At 39.5% G+C, this 23,240-nt stretch overlaps 1 protein-coding gene across 2 annotated transcripts in view; it reads left to right on the forward strand.

Annotated features, from left to right (window-relative positions):
- The window catches only part of PDE7B (phosphodiesterase 7B), a 298,624-nt gene that overhangs the window by 148,352 nt on the left and 127,032 nt on the right, over positions 1–23,240 (forward strand). Inside the window, exon 1 of one of the 2 annotated variants that reach the window (XM_019648128.1) lies at positions 8,178–9,155. The exons of the other annotated variant lie outside the window; for it this stretch is intronic. Within the exon in view, the coding sequence (XP_019503673.1) occupies positions 8,918–9,155 (238 nt within the window). The 5' untranslated portion in view covers positions 8,178–8,917. Of the gene's footprint in view, positions 1–8,177; positions 9,156–23,240 lie in introns of those variants that run through there. 2 annotated transcript variants of the gene reach the window in all.

Consider the following 23,240-nt stretch of genomic DNA (forward strand, 5'->3'; position numbering starts at 1 on the left):
CTCAAAGTTTGAACAAAGAAAATAAAGTAATAACAGCATTAAAAAGACATTGATTAAAAGCCTAGTTATAGGGCCGGCCAAGTGGCTCAGTTGGTTAAGATCACGTTCAAGAGTTTGAGCTCTGAGCAACAGCGGTTGGATTCCTGACCCAAGCTGAGCTGCCGCTGAGCTTCCAACAGGTGGCAGGATGGCTCAGCTTAAAAAAAAAGCCTAGTTATAGGTGGTTCTGGAGTTGACATGTAAGAGCAGCAAGGTATATGAACATATGCAAATCAAAGATAAGTATGTATTTCACTTTCACTTAAATAGTCAATAGAACATTGATGTCAAAAGGAAAGATACATCAGAGAAGAAAGAATGCAAGAAGTCTCATTATAGACTGTAGAATGGATTTAGGGAGAAGGTCATGGAGGACACAGAGTGAGGGCTCAGAGGTCCAGGTAAACAATTGAGCAGGACCAGTGAGTAACCATATCCTATAGGCAGAAAAGAATACAATCATTTTAGATAATGTATGGACTAGGAGGAGCAAAATTTAGTTGGAATTTGAATGTGGGATGGAAGCAAAAGTTACCAAAAAGAAACTCTTTAAAACTCTTTTGATAAAGATCTTATACATGCATCAGTGTTGTCAAGTATTCTAGTGTGCTAAGCTTTCTTTCCTTGCTGAATCATGCCATTATTCTTCTAGCAACACTACATCTCANTTATACATGCATCAGTGTTGTCAAGTATTCTAGTGTGCTAAGCTTTCTTTCCTTGCTGAATCATGCCATTATTCTTCTAGCAACACTACATCTCAAAAAACATGGGGGAAGAGTGTTCATTGGGAATCCCTGTGCCATGTTACACAGACAGTGTGTTGTGTATTGCTTATATGCTATCTATTTAAGTGGTCTCACTTTTACTCATCACCCTCGATTGTCCTGCCATCACAGAGGAAAACAGGTTCTAGCATTATAGAAAATAGTAACTATGATCTCTATTACTTTTAAATCCAATATTTCCAGATGACAGGAAATATAGGTGTCTGTAACCACAGCAAAGCTCTTAGCCTTAGGAGGAACCAAGGAAGACAACGGGAAAAAAAACCCAAAAAACGGTGCTTCCAATTACCAGCAGATGCTTCTATTTATTCTAAGCGTTCCTATTTAGTTAACTGTACAAATTTTTAATCACATAAATGTGGTAGTGTTCTAGCCTCATGCTCTTGATTACCCTTGTCTTCCAGTTGATTTCACATGCCTCTTGTTTCTGGCATCGCTTCTCCACAAATACTCTGTCTGGAGCTACACGAATCCCAGGAGATATCTGATAAAGAGTGGAGCCTGTTGCAGAGTTTATTTCATTTATCTTTTGTGTTTCGTTTTTGTGTTTCACTGAGGTGGTGACATTGCAGTACATTTCTCTGAGTCAGCAGCACTATTGGCTGCTGGCTATAGTACCATGGCTGCCTACTTTTTTTTGTTTTTTCCATCTTTGCTTTGTGGAATCATCTGGTCACCATTCATTCATGCCTGGAATATTACAGTGGGAAAGATTATTAGGCTTCATCCAAAGACCACTTTATATAGAACTTTAATAAATCAAATGAAGGAACAGGTCTTGGTGAGAGTATCTCTGATGATGGAGATCAAAGACTCAGAGCCTTGCCTGTATTCCAGTCATTCTGAAAATAGCAATAGGAGCACAACAAAATGCTGGAAAGGAGGAATGGAAAAAAAATTGGCCTAAGTAAGTTTTGTTTGATGTTTGGTAAGAAAAGACTTTTAAAAATAGCCATTTGGTTTTGAAGTTAAGACCCCATCATATATTTTATTCATTCCAGGGGCTTATATTTGATATGCAACCTTCTCTTAAAGTTAATTCATAAGGGAAAAGAAATGAATGAAACAAAATTTAAAAGCCAAGTAGTGGTTCAATGTGATCAATGTCCCTGGATACAGCCCTTGATCTTAAATTGAGGTTCTGATTGCTTATTTCCAGTTGAGAATATTTGACCTGAGCCAGTAGTGATTGTTTTTAAGAGTCCTAATATGTGTAACTATAAAGATTAGGACTTTTGCTGCACTTTTTTTCATAAATAACTAATATGAAAGAGGCAGGGGCCGGCCGAGTGGCGCTTTGGTTAGGAACTGGCTTGGGACGCCAGAGGGCCCCGGTTCGGATCCACATATGAGGGCCAGTGGCACTGCCCTCTACAGCTAAGATGCTGAACACCAGCTCAACCTGGAGCTGGGCTGCCGTGAGTCGCCAGTGATGGCGTAGGCTGCAGCCCCTGCTGCAGTGGGTTGCCGTGGGCTACCATGTGTAGCCAGCAGCCGCTGTGAGCGGCTGTCCAGAAGCCGGCGACTGATCTGCCTCTCCAGGGAAGAGTGCAATGATGGTGCCAGCTTGGGCCAGTGAAGCAACGTCCTCCACAACTAGACTGAAGAACAAAAGAACAGCAACTTGTCTGTTCCCCTTCCCCCAATTCCCCAGCGCTGTTCCCCTCCCCCAATTCCCCAATAAAATCTTTAAAAAAAAAAAAAAAGAAAGAGGCAAAAAATATTTGCCAGATGGTAGTCCTCTAGTTTTGCTACGCAGAATGTGACCCACCAGCAGCAGCCTTGCCATCCCCAGGAATCTTGATAGAAATGCAGAGTCTCAGGCTGTCCCACCCAGGCCCTCCCAATCAGACTGCGCATTGTAAGAGGATCTCCAGGCGATTTGTATGCACACTAACATTTGAGAAGCATTGCTCTAGAATAACATCTGAGAGACACCTGTATGCATAAATATTTTATGTAATTCATAATCACCAGGAGGTAAAAAGTGAAAGAAAGAGGGGAAAATAAAGACTACTTGGAAAAGGCAGTAAGACTACCCTCCCTGCACATGTAGCAGTTGAAATTTACTTCTTCCAAACTGACTTGAACTCCATAAACATAAACATAAAAAATAGGTCCCATTAGAAGGTTTCATCCCTTCCCATCTTCTCACTTTTATTTTATGTCACTTATATTGATAATCTTTCTATATCTTATTAGTGGTCTACTTTATTTGGATTATATTAATAGAAAAACAACTTTGCTCAGGCATTTCCCAGCACTTTTTGAAGATGCCTGGATAATCTCCCCTCCAGCCTCTTTGCAGTCTTCTCAACCTGGCCTAATTCTTGAAAGCTTCCAGAATTCATACATCTCACTTACAGGAAAAAAAAAGAAAAAGTAGAAACATATATTTCAGACTTTGTTTAGGCTACTTTATAAGTGTATAATTGGTTTTAAACTCTACACTTATTTTAAAAACATATCAAACAAAGGTCACCTAGGATAAATCAAAATTGTAAGAATGTTTGAGGAATACAGACTCCTAAGCAAAAAATTTGAAACCCACATGTTTGTCCAGGGACATGTTTGTCCAGTGGGAGCCTGAAGACACCTGTTCACTACCACAGCATATGACACAAAGCTATAGAGCTCATGAACATCAAACATCACCCAGTAGTCACTGTGGACTGAAACTGAAATTCCCAATCAAGAGAACCTATACAGCATTAACCAAGCACTAAATAACCCATGATAAAGATCATGCAGGCTGACACCCTAAACAGGAATCATGGGCTGTTTTCACCTCTCCAAAGTGCAGTTACAATATTTATCCTATTGAGCCATGTTTTTAACACATACTTTGTCCTTTATTGATCTACTTTCATTCACATGTCAATCATTTTTCTTACCTTACCCCACCTTTGTACCTAAAATGCCTTCCTGTCTCTCCCATTGGGCCACTCTTCAATACTCTCTCACTCTGTAATACATCTGTCTTTGATTTCCTCTATTCGTGCATCCTCAAGGGACCACAAATTTCCAAAGTGGGACTTATTTCAAGGGTGGAGGGGCTTGAATTCTAATAGATCTTGGGAAAGTGTAACCAAAATTTGAGTTTAGGTAAGTTATCAATTATGATTTCTTATAGCTTAAAAAATAATCATTTAAAATTTTAAAGCACATTGTGGTTTATAAATAACTCATATATTAATCTTATTTTATTCTTACAGGATCCCAGTGATAGGTAAAGTGGTTATTGTCACACACCCATTTATAGATAAGTCACTAATTTTGAGGCAAAGCTCAGTAGAATTCATTGTTTTAACCCTAAGATGAGTAGTCTTAGAGAGCTACTTTGAAGATTGCTTTGTTGTAGCTATTTTTTTCAGAAGTTGACACACCCGAATATGAAATTATGAAAAGTGTGCTCTATAATCACTTACCATCTTTCACAATCAGAAATAAGTTCTGAAGTCTTAGAAAGGTTTTAGTCAGAGGACACCATCATCACAGAGCAAAGCATCAGGTGTTCAGTAGTGGAGAGAATAACAAGGGCTTTTTTGTTTGATTGCTTGGTTGGTTTTGGTTTGTTGTTGTTGTTTTTTTTTTTTCCATGCAACAATGTCTGGTTTTATGCATGGGATTTCATCATCAGGGAGGAGGAACAAAGTGGAGAAAATCCAGTCTGCAGGCCATTTTGTTTTCAACCCCTGTCTTATTGGACCTATTTGTTGTGGGTTAACTGTCAGAGAGGGTAAACTTAGCATTAGTTAAGATATGTGAATCAGGATAGAGGTCTCATGCCAATGAAAACCCTGGTTTCTCTTTAAAAATATAAAGAAAAGTAGTAAAAAAAAAAAAAAAAGCTGTAACTCACAATGAAACCAGAAGGTAGGTGGGGACATCAGGCACCCCAGTGCCTGAAAAAGGACCCAGGGGCTGGCAAGAGGTTCTCGATTCTGCTCGTGCTCCTGCTGTTAATACGTATTTGCAGAGTGAATTAAGAGAATGACTGGTTGTAGTCGAGACACCTGTTGTAAAATTAAACTCCGAATCTGTCAGCTCAGCCCCTTCCACTTCCCCCACGGCATCTTTCCTCATCTTGCCCCGCCCACTCTCCTCCCTTCCCACGTGACAGTGAAACTATGCACTGCCTTGTATGGTCAGTCTGCAGAGCAAGTCCCTTTCTCTACTTGCTGGCTTTGTTCCTTGAGATTAGTTAAGGCCAAAGTTATTGCATTTCTATTCCCCCTGAAGGACACTGTGAATTGTCTCAGCTTCTTCTACTTAGCCTACATTAAACAAAGTTGAAAGGCCTTTTTTCCTTTCTTGCTTATTTGGAATTTCATTGGCATTGCATTTGTGAAACCAGGGGTGGTGGTGGTGGTAGTGATGGTGGTGGTGATGGTGGTGTGTGTGTGTGTGTTTACACATCCCTGTTTGAACTGATGGCGAGAAAAGGCCAGGACAGAATGAATAAACTCCCTCAGTAGTTTAAAATTTTAAAGATAGAAGAAGGATGGGAGTTCATCAGAGTATAAAGGACTTTCAAAATATCTGTGAGAAGACTTTTGTTAAAAAGAAGTTTTGAGGGAATCTATTGATAGACAAAATAATAGGGAATTGAAATGAGTATATGTTTCCAAGTTTCTATTTTTTAAATGTACGTTATCTAGAATGATTAGAAATAGTTAATATTGCAAATATCTTATTGTTTAAATCATAGATGATAAAGGCTTATCTGCCTCCTGACTAAGCATCCTTAAGTCTACAAGACTTGTTAGTTCTCATTACATTTCTTTTACATGAGAGCTACTCTATTTTCCTCTTAATGGGATGTTAGATTGACTCACAATGCCTGGGAAAAAAAATGAGGTTACTTTGAAAGTCTATCTTAAAATTTCCTATCTGTAGCACATTCATTATAGATATTAAGATTTGTAAGAATACTTGCATGTCACATAGATGAGACCTCTTTGCTTCATGACTCCTCTGGGTATAGAACCTCCTCCCAAACCCCTTTTCCCCATCCCTGTGATCCAGACTTCTGGCTGCACATAGATACTATCTCAAAGGGAATGGTGCTCACTGAGTAAGGTTAAAATCATAGGTTTACAAACATGTTCTTCTAAAGTAACTCTCGGAAAGACAAAAGAGCTACGAGATGTAACAAAATTGCCTTTTAGAGAATTTGTGTGGTTTAGTGATTTTCATCCAACGAATGCTAGCACCTTGTCAGTTTGTCCCAATCTCTTCAGCCTGCAGTTGAGCCAAAAATCTCCTGAGCCAAGCTTTCTCACAAGATTTCCTGTACTTCCTGTTTCTATGTGAGCCAGAAATACCATGAGAACGACCTTTCTTGTGGTATTTTTGCACTTCTACCCTGGGATAAAGAGAATCCCATATTGGGGAGGTTTTTTTTTTTAATTGTGCAACATTTTTAATTTTTAAACCTTCAAATGAAGTAAATTCGTCCTTGGGAATGAAAATTTGAGATGAGATTTGCTTGGCCCTAACTCATTTCTACTAGGAAGTATTCATGTTCAATGATCCAACATTTTATAACTTCTCTATGATATTTTTACAAGGAAATAGGTAAAACAATGTAGAGACTACAGTGGAAACTTATATCCTTGGATTTAAAAAGAATGTCATTCTTGAAGAAATGTGTCATGAAGAGTTGTAGTCTTAATAACATTAATGTATGGGACATAGTATATCATATATTTGTTTTCTTTGTTCTTAACCCCTTTGTTCCAAGGGTCAGGATATCCTGATCTAAAGCACTATTGCAAAATAACTGAACAAAAATAAAAATAGTCAAACACTTAGGAAACTCTTCAGTTGTTATGTCAAGGAAGTTTGTGACTGAGGACTGGGCTTAAGACATTATTCAGGAAATATGGTAATAGAGTGCAACAGCCTACATGTGCCTATTAAATAAAAGTGTCTCAATTCTAGAGAGCCTTAAGGCCCCCACTCTGATAGAAGGGTAAGATAAGAACTAGAAGGATTGTCAGAAGTAGTCGAAGTGTCAGACTGATGCTTCAACCCTTTCAACTCTTAACAAAGAAGGCAATAAAAAAAAAGGCACATCTTTCTCCTAAGTGTATCACTGATTATTCCCTAATCAGGTTGTATGAATATCTGGCTGTTATAGAAAGAATAGTCTGATCAATATTTTAATAATGAAATTCATAAGCAGTGTCTTCCATGTCTTTGATTGTTTTATACCCTCAAAGGATTCTGATCCTTCTTCATCTGTTAGGAAAGAGAATTGGTTTGCCAGTGTACTTTTCCATCCAAAAAAAAAAAAAAGAAAAAGAAAGAAAGAAAGAAAAGCCACTTAATTCAGTGTGGAAAACTAAACTTATTAACCATGGGTTTAGAGGAATAATAATAACAACAAAATTACTGTAGCCTCTGCTCGTTTCAGCTTTGAAAATAAATGAGGTGAGGGCAGTGAAAATAAAACACACCCTACAGTGGTCTTTCTCCTCTCCCCCACGCCTTTTCTTCCCTCCCCTAAAGAAATATCAAATGATTGTGTGATAAACCAGCCCCGACAGAAATAAAGAGCAGGAGCACCAGATCGTACATCAGCAAAACAAAATGCCAAGCAAAACAGAGCACTTTGTAACGCAGAGAAGTGAAGAGGAGAGAAAGGCAGGGCTGTTGCGATCGCCTCCAAGAAAACAGGAGCTATCCACGTGAATGTTCAGTTCAAATTGCTCTTACAAACCCAATTTGCTGGCAAAAGTGCCAAATACAATACTATCCCACTTTCATTTATGCCCAGGGCTTTTCACACAAGCTACAGGGGGCGTCGCCTTTGTTGTATGGATTCTGATTTCCAGGGTTAGCGCTTCGGTCTCTGAGCCATGGGACCCAAGACGCGTGATCCATGATTGTCCTCAACTGAACCACTCTCAGGTGGAAGCACAGCGGTTAGTGGCCCAGATATTAAGTCCACAATGCTCTGTCTCTGGAAAGTCAATCTTCAACCCTTTCTTTCCTTTCCTGTCACTGCCATTTATGCCCCCACCCCACCCCACCCCAAAAAATCCTTAAAATTATTATTACTTTCCTTGGAAATGGGTTTTTAACAATCCCAAGCTACGGGTCCAGACGATGCAACCCACAGCACGTTTGCATGAGGCCCTCGATGCTTCCCTAATGCACTTCTTTCGGAGTTAGCTGTGGAATGTGATTCAATGTTATTTCCCTTCCAAGAAGGGCAGCTGAGGTTACAAAGGGATTTGACTAATAGGCCAAAACCCAGTTAGGTTTCTGAGAACCAAATGACAGCAAAGGGGGAGGGGTGCGGAGGAGGGGAGTGTGTGAACCGTGGTGCTGAGGATCAATCCAAGAGCCGTCGGAATAGCCCCATCCAGTGCAGACCGTGGTGGACAGGCAAGGTGGCCCCGGGCCAGACCTTCCAGCGAGAAGCAGCTGCAAATTGGTTCTGCGGGTGCTCACTTCCCGTTTCCCGAGAGCTCCTTGAGGCTTGCGGGGTTGGAGCCAGGGGAGCTTCTAGGCTTCCTGCACCACGGGGGGCGGGACACCTTGCCTGACACCTCCAGATAACTGGCCTCTGGGGGACCCCTCTGAGACGCTGGCAAAGGGGAACCCGCTTCTTTGCCTGAAGTTCATACCGGCTAAACAGCCCGCTCGACGAACTTTGACAAGCACCAAAAGAGAATTGAGAGCAAATAAATCAGAAGAAGAGGGAGAGCAAATGCTCAGACCTCGATGGCTTTTTTCCCCCTGCTGTCTTTCCAGCTGTAGCCTGGGATTAATTAAGTGCTGTGAAGTCAGTGCCTGAGAGAGAAGGGGGAAAAAAAAAAAAAGAGTGCGTTTTATCTCTAAGGAAGGAGAGCAGTGAGAAACCTGGGGAAGCGACTTGCTCTCATCGTCAGTGTTTGTGGAAGGGACTGGAGGGCCAGGGTGGCTGTGCCAGGCTGGAGGAGGCTTGCCTTTCCAAAGCTGGAGAGGATTTCGCGGGGGTCCGCCTTCCCCTGCCTGGGAAGAGTTTCCCCTCTGGTAGCAGCAGCCGGCGCGGCAGCAACAGCAGCCCTACCTCCTCTTCAGGGGAACAGGGCAGAATGCCTGTGCTAGAGCGCTATTTCCACTCGGCAGAGCTAGGCAGAAGGTGGACAGCCCCAGAAGGGGTGCTGCCCTCCTCCCCGGGCAGCCCGCCGGGGTGCCAGCAGGGGCCGCTGCCCTGGGACTTGCCAGAGATGATCAGAATGGTCAAGCTGGTTTGGAAATCCAAAAGTGAGCTGCAGGCGACCAAACAGAGAGGCATTCTGGAGGCTGAAGATGCTCTCCACAGCTTTCCAGGTAAATCGACGTGTGAGATGTGAAAGGTAACAGGGCCGGGCCTGATGACTTTCAGCCCCTTCCTTGGAGTGCCCAAGCCATCAAAAATGGGAAATGGAAGGGCTACAAACTGTGCAGCACAGGGTCCGAGGGCTGTGGTTAATGAGCGTTTGCTATATGATAGAAATGCATCTTAAAATTAAGAGTGATGTGATAGGAGGAGCCTTAATAGCCTGAAATAAGCAACCTGGGTCCTGGGCTCAGCGTGCCACTTGCTTGCCCTGTGGCTTAAACAAGTGAAATTTCCTGAGCTTTGGTCCCAAAACAGAGGGGGTGGAATTGAACGCTCTTTACTAGCCATCCTGCCTGTGCACTTTCTTGTTGACAAGTCCGAGTTAACTCCGAGAGAGTATTCTTTTGGGGTTGCTTTTTGTAATGCTGTATATAAAGTAAAATATATTTTCTAAACTTTAACTATGAAACTACAGCAGATATAAATGATCCCAGGACTGAGTTTGGCTGAGAAGCTTTTTATGTCGTGGGAAAGTTGGTAAACTTCCTTGCCTCGGTTTCCCCTTTGGACAAATGTTAATGATACAAATTCCCTCATTTATGTCAGGAAAAATCAAGTCACTCATAAATGTGGAAACGATTCATTAGGGCTTTGTCATGTTATAAAAATGTGCTGTGTTTGGGACAGTTGTGGAGAACTTTAGCTGTGATTCTAACAGTGGGCTCTGCAACCACAAAGATAGCTGGGAGTCCTGTGAAGGATCCACAGAGACGCCCACGACACTGTAAACTAAGAATGCATAACCGACTGCGGGGTGCTCTCTTCCTTGGGGAATATATTGGCAGACATTTGGAAAGTGGCGGTTCACTTTAGAAGTGGGGATATGAGCATGTGTTTATGCATTTGAAGTCTTGGCTAGCCCTGACATACCATTGGTGGGGAGAGATGGTGTGCTAGATGGAAAAGGTACCTCGCTCTTTCTCATGGAAAGAGACTAGGAAATCAACACTGATTTTGTTTTTCATAATTTATGCAGAAGCTTTTTTAAGTGGCCTAATAATCTAAAAAGAATATTATGAAAAATAATGCTCTGAGGGAAAGAAAAAGATTTGAAAGGAAGAAAAGCACAACAGTGTTAGTCTCTAGTAAACAATGAGTGCTTTAGAAAGAAGGAAACCAATAGGACTGAGGTTTATGTGGCAATTGGGAGATGGATGCCCAGAGAAATGGGTCTTGGTCAGAAGAAATGAGGTAATGCTAAAGCCATCCCAAATTTCATGTGAGTAGTACAAAAAAAAAAATGGAAAAACCCACCTGGGCAGAAAACTGAACTATGACACTTCAACTGTTACCACTGTTGGTTTGTTTCAGTATATTAAATGATTAAGAGGCATATTTCAAATTGCACCTTTGATAAAGCTACCTAATTCAGCAGATGTTAGCAAGTCTGTGGGGATAGGTGTGCATTAGTGTATTATATTATATGTTAGTGCGTGTCTAATTCCTGAAAAAGCAACGCTACAGAGAGAAAACAGAACTCCTATACCTTTTTATCCCTTAAAAGGTACATTTCCCTGGATGCTATAAAGTTGAGCTAGTTGTCTTAATATGCGCCTGAACCACTGCCTTACTTTCGATGGAATATGGGGCAGTGGCCACTTTGGTTCCCAGGCAGGGTCCATTTCAACACCTCCCCAAAGGGTGCCTGCTTGCCTCCTCTTCTTTCTCTCCTGCCTTCCCACTCTCAGGGAGATGAGGGGCTCATGCGTTCTACCATGGGCATGAAGCCTTAGTGTCCATATTTGCAGCCTAGGGCCATAGGATGAAGCCGCAAAGATCAGTTGCCTCATTTTCCAAATTCTCTCATACTTCCTCTCTCATCTTGTTCCTGATGCTGCATTTTCTCCTTGCATCAGGCACTCTTCAACTGTGCCATTCTCACCATAACAGCCTGACAGTGAGGGCCTCAGGAACACTTGTAAAAGATTTCCAAAAATCTGGCATTTTTTTCCATTTTCGAAAAGCGATGGTTTAAGCTGTTTTCAGTTTGTGTACAGGGGTTTGTGGTAAAAAGCTCCTCAAAAGGATCACTAAGCCAAATGGTAACATTTCTCTCTCTCTTTCTCTCTCTCAAATCTGACCCTTCCCTCAGAACTCTCAAACAATTTCTTCTTCAACAGTAGTAAACAACTTGCTCTTCTTTAAATGCATCAAGTGGTGCCTTGCCTGTGAGCCTTGCCTTATGCTCAGAATGTCTTTCTTCGACTCAGTCAACTGAAAATCTTCTGTTCAAACGACCAAGTCCAGCTCAACATCCTTTTCTTTCTTTTTTTTTCCTAAGATTTTTATTGGGGAATTGGGGGATGGGAACAGCTCTGGGGAATTGGGGGAAGGGGAACAGACAAGTTGCTGTCCTTTTGTTCTTCAGTCTAGTTGTGGAGGACGTTGCTTCACTGGCCCAAGTTGGCACCATCATTGCGCTCTTCCCGGGCGAGACAGATCAGTCACCGGCTTCTGGACAGCCGCTCACTGCGGCTGCTGGCCACTCACGCTGGCTGCTGGCTACACACGGTAGCCCATGGCAACCCACTGCAGCAGGGGCTGCAGCCTATGCCGTCACCAGTGACTCATGGCAGCCCAGCTCCAGGTTGAGCTGTTGTTCAGCATCTTAGCTGTAGAGGGCAGTGTCACTGGCCCTCATATGTGGGATCCGAACCGGGGCCCTCTGGCGTCCCAAGCCAGCTCTTAACCAACGCGCCACTCGGCCGGCCCTCAGCATCCTTTTCTTTGTAGTGACTTTCCTGACCTCCACGTCTGCTGCCATCTTCCCCACCATCATTTATTTTTTCCTCTTTCCTATCTTTACCTGTAGGAACTTAACATATTACATTGATTGCACACAATATTTTTGCCACGCTAGTCACTAAAAACAGGAAAATTAAATCCTGGGATTGTCCAGGTATATTTTAACTGCTGGTGATAACGGAAAAATAGATTTGTATTTTTTAAAATCATGGAATTGCAGAAATTCTGAATAGAACAAACAGTCTTGAGGACTTTAGAGATGGGCGTCGCTATTTCTTAATAAGTTGGATTTAACCATAAAAGTTCCAGCTTTTCCTTTCCTTCATGAAGGGCACTGTTGTTTTTACTCCTACTTCCTAGACAAGACTGGAACTTTGTTTCTCATGAGTGAAATAGAGAAGTGCTCTGAAATTTTGCTTAGGAAATAAAGGGGGAGCACAAAAGGATTTGTGGGAAAATAAATGCATGAATCTGTCTTCATGAGAGAATTTAAGATGAAACACGCTGAACTGTGAGTGATAGGAGGCAGAAGGGAACAGTGTCCCCCAAAGAGAGCGAGAAAGTGCTAGAGAGGAAGTGACACATTCGAACTGTCTTATTATCTTCAGATGGTCATTCATTGGAGGTTAGTGGTGACTATTCCAAACAAAAGGCTAGAGGAGGGGATGGGGATTGACAGAAGGAAGAGGGGCTCATCATCTCCACATGTCAGGGTGTGTGCCTCTGGTCGTGCATGCACTCCGAGCTGGGCGTTGGCTGAGGCACTATTCACCCCGGAAAGGGGCTCTGGAAGTCATCAACTGTCATGCCCAAAGTTGGAGCATCAAACCGATTCACTGAGTCATACCCAAGTATTTAATTTTATTAATATTTGAATCATTTTCCTTTTATGAAGCAAATGAAGGATGGTCTGATTATCTAGTTAACACTAGATCAAGGGAATAAATAGTTCAGAGAGACTAAACAACTTGTCCCGGGTCACACTGACACTGTGACAGAGCCAGACCAGGATCTCAATAGTCCAATGCTAGTCCATAGACCTTACATGATCAGGGCCCATGCTGGGTAATTTAAAATTAAACCAAGATATGGCTTTATTGATTATATACAGATGGGCAAACATAGGAACTCATAATAAATCTTGGCCAAATGAGAAAAATAATATTACCTTGCAAAATAAGTCAAAAGATTGTACCTTCTTTACATTTTTCTACTTATTTTGTGGGCTTTAGTTTTAGATTCAAGCTGCAAGTGCTTGGAGAAAGATCCCCATTTATTATCACTAGAAAGTAAGCTTTGAAGCATGGTGGTAAGAGCCTGACCAGAAGTTGGGGAGTGGGGAGAGGGAAGAAGGATGGGGAATAAATAGGTGGTTTATCAAATGCTGTGAGTACAAATATTATTCTAATTGTTATTCTAGCAGCAATCTGTGTAAGACTAGACATCCCCTAGCAGGACTTGTTCTTAGTTGAATAAATAATTTGATTTTGGAATTCAACCAAATAACTGCAATCCCTGCTGTGGAACTTATCTTTCATTTTAGTGTCCCTGATCTAAATTTTACATTATATTTTACTTATTTATTAAGCTTGTTCTTATTTTAACAGCCCTTGGTTGGAGAAACATAAAAACACACAACTCCCTCAAGAAAATAAATTCATTTTCCCCATAGCTCTTGTACTTGTCCTACCTTTCAAGGAGAATACAAATATCAGAAATTTGCTTTTATACTCAGCTCTGAAAATCAAACAAATGTAGATGAGAAAATCTCCAAAAGAATTCTCTGATTCCAGAACTCTACAATTCAAATTGACATTTAAAAGGCTATGTTAAAATAGCTCAAGTATCACACATGGTGTAAATTAAATACGTTGAAGACTGAACACTTTGATCATTATAGTTCAAAAAGCACTTATTAGATACTTAGTGTATACCAGGGACTCAGAGATGAATCAAAGGCATAATGAGAGAAGAGCAATTATGAATTCATGAATCAGAGCTCTGTCTACAACATCAGTGTAAAAACTGGCCCTTGTTAGTTTAAATCTCTATGTCAACTGAAACTTTTAGCTATAAAACATGATATTCAGGAACACATTTAAAAATTCAAACATACTTTCAAATACTCATCAATATTAATGATTTCATTCAAAGCAGGACAAATTGTTATGATCAAAGAATCAGTTAGTCTTAACAGTAGATAACTTGACATTAATTCACAACATTTTTCTAACACTACTTCTTTAGATGTTAGCCTGCATTCATAGCTATTCGTAGCTATCCTGTATAATAATGACAATTTAGTCCATGAATGCAAAATTGAGTCAAAACCAGAACACATCATCTCACCTTGAACCAAACCTGTTCCTTCACCTGACTTCCTTATTTTCATAAATGACATCACCCCTACAGAAGCCTAGGTTCAAAACTGCCTTCTCCAGTTCTCCAATTCCAATGGTTCTACATATAAGACTGGTTAAGGGCACCAGAGTGTTATTTCAGTGCAGAGATTTAAAAAATTTTAAATCCTGTCTTTCTATTACTAAACTGTGTGAACCTGAACAAATTACTTCATCTCTCTCTGCCTCAGTTTCCTCTTCTCTAAAAAAAGGAATAAAAATAGTAACTTCACAGAAGGCAAAGATTAAATGAGATAATACAAGAAATAAGTGCCTAGAAAAAAGCCTAAGCCCTACTACATTCTCAGCAAATGTTCACTATCATAATTATTGGTATTGGTGCTATTTTCTCAACAACTTATTTCACACTCATTGCCTGATTTCTGTTTGTCTATGTGGCTCTTCACCAAACCTCATGTTGTTTTGTCTATAATTTTGCAATAGCCTCCAACTGTAGTACTATCTCTACCCTTCTTCTTTCTACTCTGTGATTGAGATCAATAACATCGAAAGGAAAATCAGGATATGTCTTGGCCCTCTTCAAAATCCTTCAATGATTCTCCATCATTTTTGCAAAGAAAATCCAAATTCTTTCATCCCACCTTTAAAGTTCCCCACTCTGTGGAACAAGCTCGCTTTTCCCTTCTCGCCATTACTGCCCTCGAAGCACATATATTCCACACAGACAGACAAGCATCCCATAGCTTCCTACTAGCTGTCTGCTCATTATTCCCAGTGCCTAAAATGACTTCCCTCCATGTCCCCAACTTCTGTTATTCTTAAGACCCCACAGATATGCCATTCCCTGTGCAAAGCCTCCCTGAGATTACTGAGGAAAGGTATGTCTTTCTCTTCTGAAGTCTCACAGAACTTTCTTTGTGTTTATTTCACAGGCAACTCACTTCACGTGCATCAAGTGATGTACATTTTCTTCCTCTCCTCCTAGATTTTCAGTTTCTTGAGAATCTGGAGAACATTTTATTCTCTTGTGTTCTCCTTAGCATCTTTCATATGTCAGATACTCAATACATTTTGATAAGTGAAAAAGGGAAATTATCAAAAAGAATAAAATAGCTTACAAGGTACCATTAAATGCATGAATGAACATTGTTTTCTAGGCACAGAAACATGAATCCTAGTTCTTCCTTTTAATGGAATCATTTTTAAACTTACATTCTGCCAGAAGATCAGGATTAGTCATTATAGCTTTTAAAATAATAGAAAAGAATTCACAAGAGTGAATTTCAGGACTGCTAAAAAAGTATCAAGTATGTGCAAAACTAATAGGAGGCTGTTCTCTCTTCTTATAAAGAAGTTGCAGTTTACTGATAATTATAAAATTTTAGAGCAAATTGCATACAAATTATGCCTGCTTTTATATACTTTTAAAATAATTGCTCTGTTCATGCATCTTGGAACATTTTACTGAAGTTTCCAAAGTTGCTTCTTTTACAGATAACAGTCTGTGTATTTCTCAACCTAACTTCAAAAATAGAATGCGGAAGGTGTGTGTTTACCCAGTCCCACAAATGGGCTTTTGAGGGGATGGAACTGAATGGAGGATGTTATTCCCACGTACTCTGCTCTTTGCATGGAAACAGTTTCTTTTTCCTTTTTTTTTAAACAAAACTTGTTTAACTGGACAACAAAGCATTGACTTTTGCATCTGATTAATTTCTAAAAGGAAAACATTAGAAGCTTTTTGTAAAAGACCAAAAGCTCCAAGTCATTTTTATAACTCACAGAAGCAGCTGAAAGGATGTACTCTTTTCTACTACTCTGATTTTTTTCACTCTTTAATTTATCAATACGCTTCATAAGAGTAGGTACATATACCATATCAAAATAGCAAGCAAAACTCAAAGTACTGGTGATTTAAGACAATGTCCTAGCCTAGATGCACACACAGGGTAGACCTTATTCTTTCTTTTTCTATTTATCTCTCTCTGCCTTTCCCTAAGTTTCTCTTTAGCATTGACTTCAATCTCTAAAATGCTCAGAGACCACTCCAGGAGAGCAGTTCTATACCTTTGCACTTGTCTTAAATTTCCTCAAACTACAAAATTATCAGAGACCCTTCCTTCAGGGTACTTCTTCTCACATTAAAAATCCACATGACATGATATTTTATAGATTATAAATCCAGCCCTTGTTCTAAGTATTTTGTGGCTTCGCTGGCTCTCACACAAGTGCTGAGGGAGCAATGAAGAAGAGCCTGTAGGTCATGGTCCTTCTCATTTGCATCAAGATAAACCTTACAAATCGGCCTTGTATGCAATTAGAAAACGTAAGTGACAAAAATAAAGCATGGTTTAGCTGTTCATGGCCTTAAAAGTGAGTCTAAGGAGCCAAACATAATGCAGAAAAATAAAATCCCTAAAGAGCAAGGGACAAATTTCAAGAGAGATTGAGTTGCGTGTACTTGGTAGTAGAAGTTGAAAGATGAAAAAAAAAAAAGAAAATTATAAAATAAAATCAAGGTGAGAGATATAATGGGAATGAATGTAAACTTTAATAAAGGTATTGAAATGGAAAATTAAATAACCAAGGATAATAAGTCACTTATAATGCTATAATTAGAACCTTTCCCATTGAATCCTCAGATGTTTCCCAACCTCTGGAATTAAAGCCAAAGTACAAGATTCTCTTCTTTGCTTCCTTCTCCATCTCTTTTTGGATGGCACTCAAATATCTCACATAAATCTATAGACTTGATAAACACTTCTGAAAACCCAAAGACATACTCGTTTAGAGCAGCGGTTCTCAACCTTCCTAATGCCACGACCCCTTAATACAGTTCCTCATGTTGTGGTGACCCCCAACCATAAAATTATTTTCGTTGCTACACTATAACTGTAATTTTGCTACTGTTATGAACCGTAATGTAAATATCTTTTTGTTTTCCAATGGTCTTAGGCGACCCCTGTGAAAGGGTCATTCAACCCCCAAAGGGGTCGCAACCCACAGGTTGAGAACCGTTGGGTTAGAGGGTCTGTAACAAAAATTCATTCAAAAAAGGAGATAGAATTTGCTGGAGAAAATGATTCAGAAAGAGAAAAGAAAGGGACAGGTAGAGAGCCAAGCATAGAGCAACAAGGGGAAGGAAGTGAGGTGAGATCACTACAAAGAAACTGGACTCAAGTATAAGAAGTGTGATAAAAAATCCATATAGAAATGAAGAGAAAAGTCATTGTTGAAAACATTTGTAACACACATCTCAATTTTCCACACTCAAATGTGCAATAAAACATAGCTTATTTCTTTTCTTCATCTAATCAACCTTCCTCTGAAGCCCACCCCAATAGGAGATCAGAAAATTTATACTTGCTAATTAATAAGGTGGTGGTCCATCTTTTCCAGATTAAACTACTTCTTTTGGATACATACTTTCCTTCTCCTTGCTCCTCTCTGAGGTGCTGTCTGGGAGAATGTGTGTCTTAGGCTCCCACGCACCTATTCGAACAATTCTACTGCATGCAACACAAGGTACGAGCTTGAGGTGGGAAAGCAAAGCCATGTTCACCTGGCCACTGGGTTCTGCCTTGGACTGTCTTCCCCACAACTCCCCAGGGAGTCAGCGGTAGATGGCCTCACCCTGTGCCTTACCCTCTTTCCCAGGAGAAGAAAGCCTCAGTGTGGAAGGAGCAAGAAACCATACCTGAGGGTCTAACTTTCAATGGTAATGGGATCTAATCAAAGAAGGTAGAGTTTTACCTTTCCACAAAGACTAATTCTCAAGTTTATTGTTTTATGTCAAACACACACACAAAACAGCAAACCAACCAACCAAACAAACAAAAATTATTTTACTATAAAGATCAAATGATGAAGATTGACTCCCTCTTTCTTTCTCTGTTCCTTCTTGCTATAACATTCCTAATTGTCCCTAATGGATGCCTCTGGTAGGACAGACGGGGAAGATGCACACAAGAGAGTACAAAAGTAAAACTTACATAGATATATTTCAAAAAGCATTATCTTCATTATACTCTGTTTAAGCTACCAGGTACTGGGCCCTGTACTTGAGTATTGCATACTCAGTATTATTTGTTTTAGTTACATTCACGTGCATATGCTGAGCCCAATTGCTCTACCCATTCTTTCACTTCTCTTTCTCTTAAAATATACACATGCATTTCAGCAACCATCTCAAGACTTTGACACTGAAAAGTCCAACTAAATGACTATAATGCATGAAACAGGATGTGTATAAATCACACCTTTCTAGTCAGTTTCCACATTGAAAACTGAGGTTTAATATCTAATACAAGTTGGAATTGTTGCCATAATCTTACAATGCATTATACTCTGGGCAGGTCTGATGCATTTTCAATGCTTGAATATGCTCATCAGAAATTTCTAAGAGTTTTTCTTCTCTTCACTCTGGCCCTTAGGGAGAAAAGGGATGGGAGATATTGGGAGAACTGAGGGTGCCAGCATTGTTAACAAGGATGATTATTTTCTTCTAGTGTTTTAGCAGAAGTCGATATTGCTTCTTCCATGGTTGCTGACATGGAGAAATTATACCTCCCTCCCTGTCCTTTTCTCTGTAACTCACTCAAGGTTTACATACACCTATCTTTTTGCCCTTTTTATCTCCTTTGAATATTACTTGAGTTCCACATGCTTTTCTTGGATCAGTTCCTAATTCTACAGTAGAACAAAGGAAAATATTTCCTAGTCAATTAAATTGGAATGTAAAATCAAGAATGTGAATTCACCAGATTTATAAACCCTAAAGTAAATTATTTCTACCCCCTTTAGTCCTAATTACCCTATTGTTTGATTTGGCGATAACTGCACTGTAGAATATGAATAGACAAAATTGAATTAAAACAAATTTTGTTTGGAAAAAAAATTTTTAAGTGTCTCAAATGTTCCCAAAATAATTAGAAACACTCTAAGAGGTCACAGAATGGAAAATGATGTTTTAATATTACATACAAATATTTAGCATCTTCTACTATGCAATATGTATCAATGCAATAGGGATTTATTCCCAACTTAGACATAGAAGAAATTGAGACCTTTATTTACTGGTTATTTATTCAAGATATTCAGAAAAGGAAATAAATGCGTAATTCAAATTTTTAGGTTTCTCTTCCAATGCAATTCAATTGAATAATTATCTTTTGAATGTCTACTCTGTGCATAGCATCGTGCTGTATACCTGGGAGGAAAGCAGAAGGAAGATAAGTTATAACCTGTTGGAAAAGACAGATATATAAACAATTCACTGGCATCGAGGCAGAATGGCACATGTTTTAAATACAATAGAAATAATATTTTGTGGGAACATTGACAGAGGACTAAGATTGCTTATTCAACTAAGTTTATTTAGTGATTATCATGTGCCAGACACTGTCTGGTTTCTTAGAAAATAAAAATTTATGAGCCAAGAAAGCTGAGGTTGACAGATAGATAGATAGATAGATAGATAATAGATAAGCAAGCTATGTAGGTGACATATATCATACTAGATGTACATACACAAATTCTGTGCATACACACATGGGAGTAATTAATTCTGCCTGTATGATGGATGTTAAAGGAGTTTTCAGAGAGCAGATGATTTTTGAGGTACCATTCAAGGTAAGTTACATTTCTCCAAATTAAAAAGAGATGGAAGACATTACAGGAAGAAGAAACAGCAGGACAAAATTCAAAAAATTCTGGGAAATGCTAAGTCTGAAATATGGAGTATATATGTATCAGGAGGGCTAGAGATGAGACTAAAAAGGTAGACTGGGGCCAGGTTACCAAGGTTCTCATCTGTCTTAGTAAGTAATGCATCCTCCAGGCAATGAGAAAGCTTAAAATAATTTTTGTGGGAAGTGACATGACAGATTTTACATTTTAGAAAGATCATTTTCTAGAAACATTGGTTGGTGGAGACTTGGACTTGGGGTGAGGATACTAATGGATTTCTAACCATCAGTTTGGTGTTTATTGACCATATTTAGTTGATATTGAGAATTTTGAGATGATGACTATTTTCCCTTTAACTTACAAACCAACTTTCCCAAGTGCTATAATATTTTACACAGAACCACAAGATATATTGGGCTGTCGGAAAAGTCATGACGCATTTTTGCAATGAAAGATAGAAAAAATACGTCATGACTTTTTCGACAACCCAATAATATACAAATCATCAAGCCAATGTGCTTTACCACTCAACACCACTCTGTCCTGAGGATTTTTATTCTGGATATTCTTCCATCCAGACCTCCCATTCCAGCCATGCTCATCTCTTCCCCAAATTCAAGACCTGACACAATTTATCCTCACAGTCTCAGAACAGTCTTTCCTTCTTACTTCACCAAGTCATACTTCTTTCTGTCTTCAGGTCGCCATGTTTCTTTAACCAAACATTTCTTTCAAGGCTGTTCTTTCATGGGATGGATGAAAAAGTGTGTAAGAAAAACACAATTTTTTATGTAGCTTGCAATGTAGTGAGTTAGATAAAACTACATAATCAAATACAAATAAAATATGATAAATATTCAGTGAGGGCTGGGCATTAACTCAACCCTCTCTAGATGTGACCCAGGAGGGCTTTATGTGGACTGGTCATTATAGCTGTGTCTTCGAGATGGTGAAGATCTCAACAAGATGTGACAATGTGACTTTGTTGGTAAAGGAATTAATAGGAATATAGGTACAAAGGCAGAAAAGCACAAGAAATGATTGAGAAACGGAGATTAGTCAAGTGAGCTTGGTATGATGTTTGGCGTGAAGAATAGTGAGAAACAGAAAGATATTAATGGGACCAATTGCATATGGAAAAGAAATCTTAACTTTCGTAGAACCATTGAAAAATTTTATATGGAGAAGTAGAGTTTTGCATTTTATAACCAAAAAAAAATGCCTTTAAGATCACCTAGTTAAATCACTGCATTTTTTTAGATGAGAAAACTGAGACCCCACACAGGTTACACAACATTCTTGGAGCCAATTTGAAGTCCCTTGATGCCCAGCCATGCTGTTGACTCAGGCATGCTGCCTACCATGGTCATACTATTAAGCCTCTCAACTCCAGAAATTCCTTTCTACTTAATAATCTCTATAAATCTAATTTCCTGTCTTTTTCACTCCCAAGAATTAACATCTCTGATTGCATTATATACATGTGTCCTATCCATTTTGCGCAAGCAAGAATTGTATGTGTGCCATAAGTGCAAATGCTTATATGTTTACATGTATTTTTCTTGTTTCCAAACTTAGATTAGAAATCGTTCTGCTCAAGTCCCAAATCCTCTCTTTGTGAATTTCCCCATCTAGAGTGCCTGCAATGTACTAAAATGGTAGTCATTCACCAGAAAAGAATACTAGAGGTGAGAATTTAATCAAGATTATGAGGTCAAAGAAGTTATATATAAGACAAATAAAGATGGTAGCTGTTGGTTGCTATACCCGTCATAAATGAAATGTTACTGTCATTCTGTTAGGTAGCTCTGTTTCTTTCTGCATTGTTGCCTGGAGGTAGAGTTTCAGGAGGGTGGGCCAGACAGGGCCAGTGAATGTGCCTGTTGGCAGTTTGGGTCTGTAGTGCATTTACCCATAAACCATTAAGGATTAACCTATCAATCCCTCAGGCTCTCTTTGCAAGCATAGTGCTGAGCTCAGAGAGCAAGTTCAAGATTTAGCAACATTTAGGCAAAATTTTATAAAGCCCATCCCCTCCCCCTTTTTCTTAAATTTCCTGCTGCTATAAGGTTTTTGTGTCCCCAAAGGAAAAATGTAGCCTTTGGTGGTTATTTTTCCTCCTTTTTCCTCTGAAACTATCTCTCCCTCCTCTCAGAAGCCTTCTTGGCTGCCTCCATTATGCCATTCACAGCCTGCCTGCTTATTACCACCCAAATAAGGTAATGGTTAGAAGTACAATTGAAGTGGCTTCTTCTTTTTAATGAACAATAGACCTTGTTCCGTTAAAAATAAGACCCTACTCTGTGCCATTACAGGAACTTTTTTTTTTTATGTTTAAAAAGAAATATCAGTGACTGTGAGGCGGATAAGGGTTGGACACAGCTTTCTGATGTTGTTCTTAATTATTTTTACTTCATGTTCTCTGTACCTCTGACTCTAAGTGAGGCAGAAACAGTGAAATGCCATAAACTAACCCTCTCTGGAAGTATATTTGGCTTGACAGGAAACAGGAAATACCAGAAAAGATCACAAGAAAAGCTGTAATCATAAGATTTCTAGCCTAATTCTTTTGACGTAAGCAGTTTAGATAAGTCAGATAAGCTATCACAAGCACCCGTGAGCTCCAGAGTGCCAATCCAAATACCCCCAAGTGCATCTTCAACCCTTTTGAACGCATGCATTGTTGTTTTACCCCGCCCTCCTCTCTTCCTCCAAGAAGCATACCCTGAAATTGTGAATTATGGATTTCATGTCAATATTAATGTATTCAAAGACATTAAACAGACCTTCTAAATCAGTCCTATAGCCAATTCAGCTCGCTTGCCACAGGATAATAAACCCTGGATGAAGCTGAATGTTTTTAAGACATAAGAAAGCTAACTCTGGTTTGTCTCAAAAGGAGTTTGCTTCCTAAAGTTAAACTTTTCCAATCTTGACAACTAAGCTATGGCTATGATATGTCTTTGGTAATATGCTAAAAGATACATTACCATATCAAAGTATGCCAAAGTTTTTAGTAACTCCAATTATCATTATTATCACCTTTTCCTGGCCATCACCACTTCCATTGCCCATCACAACAAAATATGTATGGGTTAGTTAGATATAAATGACGTAGGGAATACACTCCCCACTGAGAAGTTTTCATAACTTCACAGCCAGAACTATGGGACTCAACTGTTAGATAATAAGCAGAGGCACATGTATGGGCTGGTCAGAGGATGAGGTAAGAGTTCAACT

The sequence above is a fragment of the Hipposideros armiger genome, unplaced genomic scaffold (assembly GCF_001890085.2).
Source record: "Hipposideros armiger isolate ML-2016 unplaced genomic scaffold, ASM189008v1 scaffold_120, whole genome shotgun sequence".
NCBI classification, from domain to species: domain Eukaryota; kingdom Metazoa; phylum Chordata; class Mammalia; order Chiroptera; family Hipposideridae; genus Hipposideros; species Hipposideros armiger.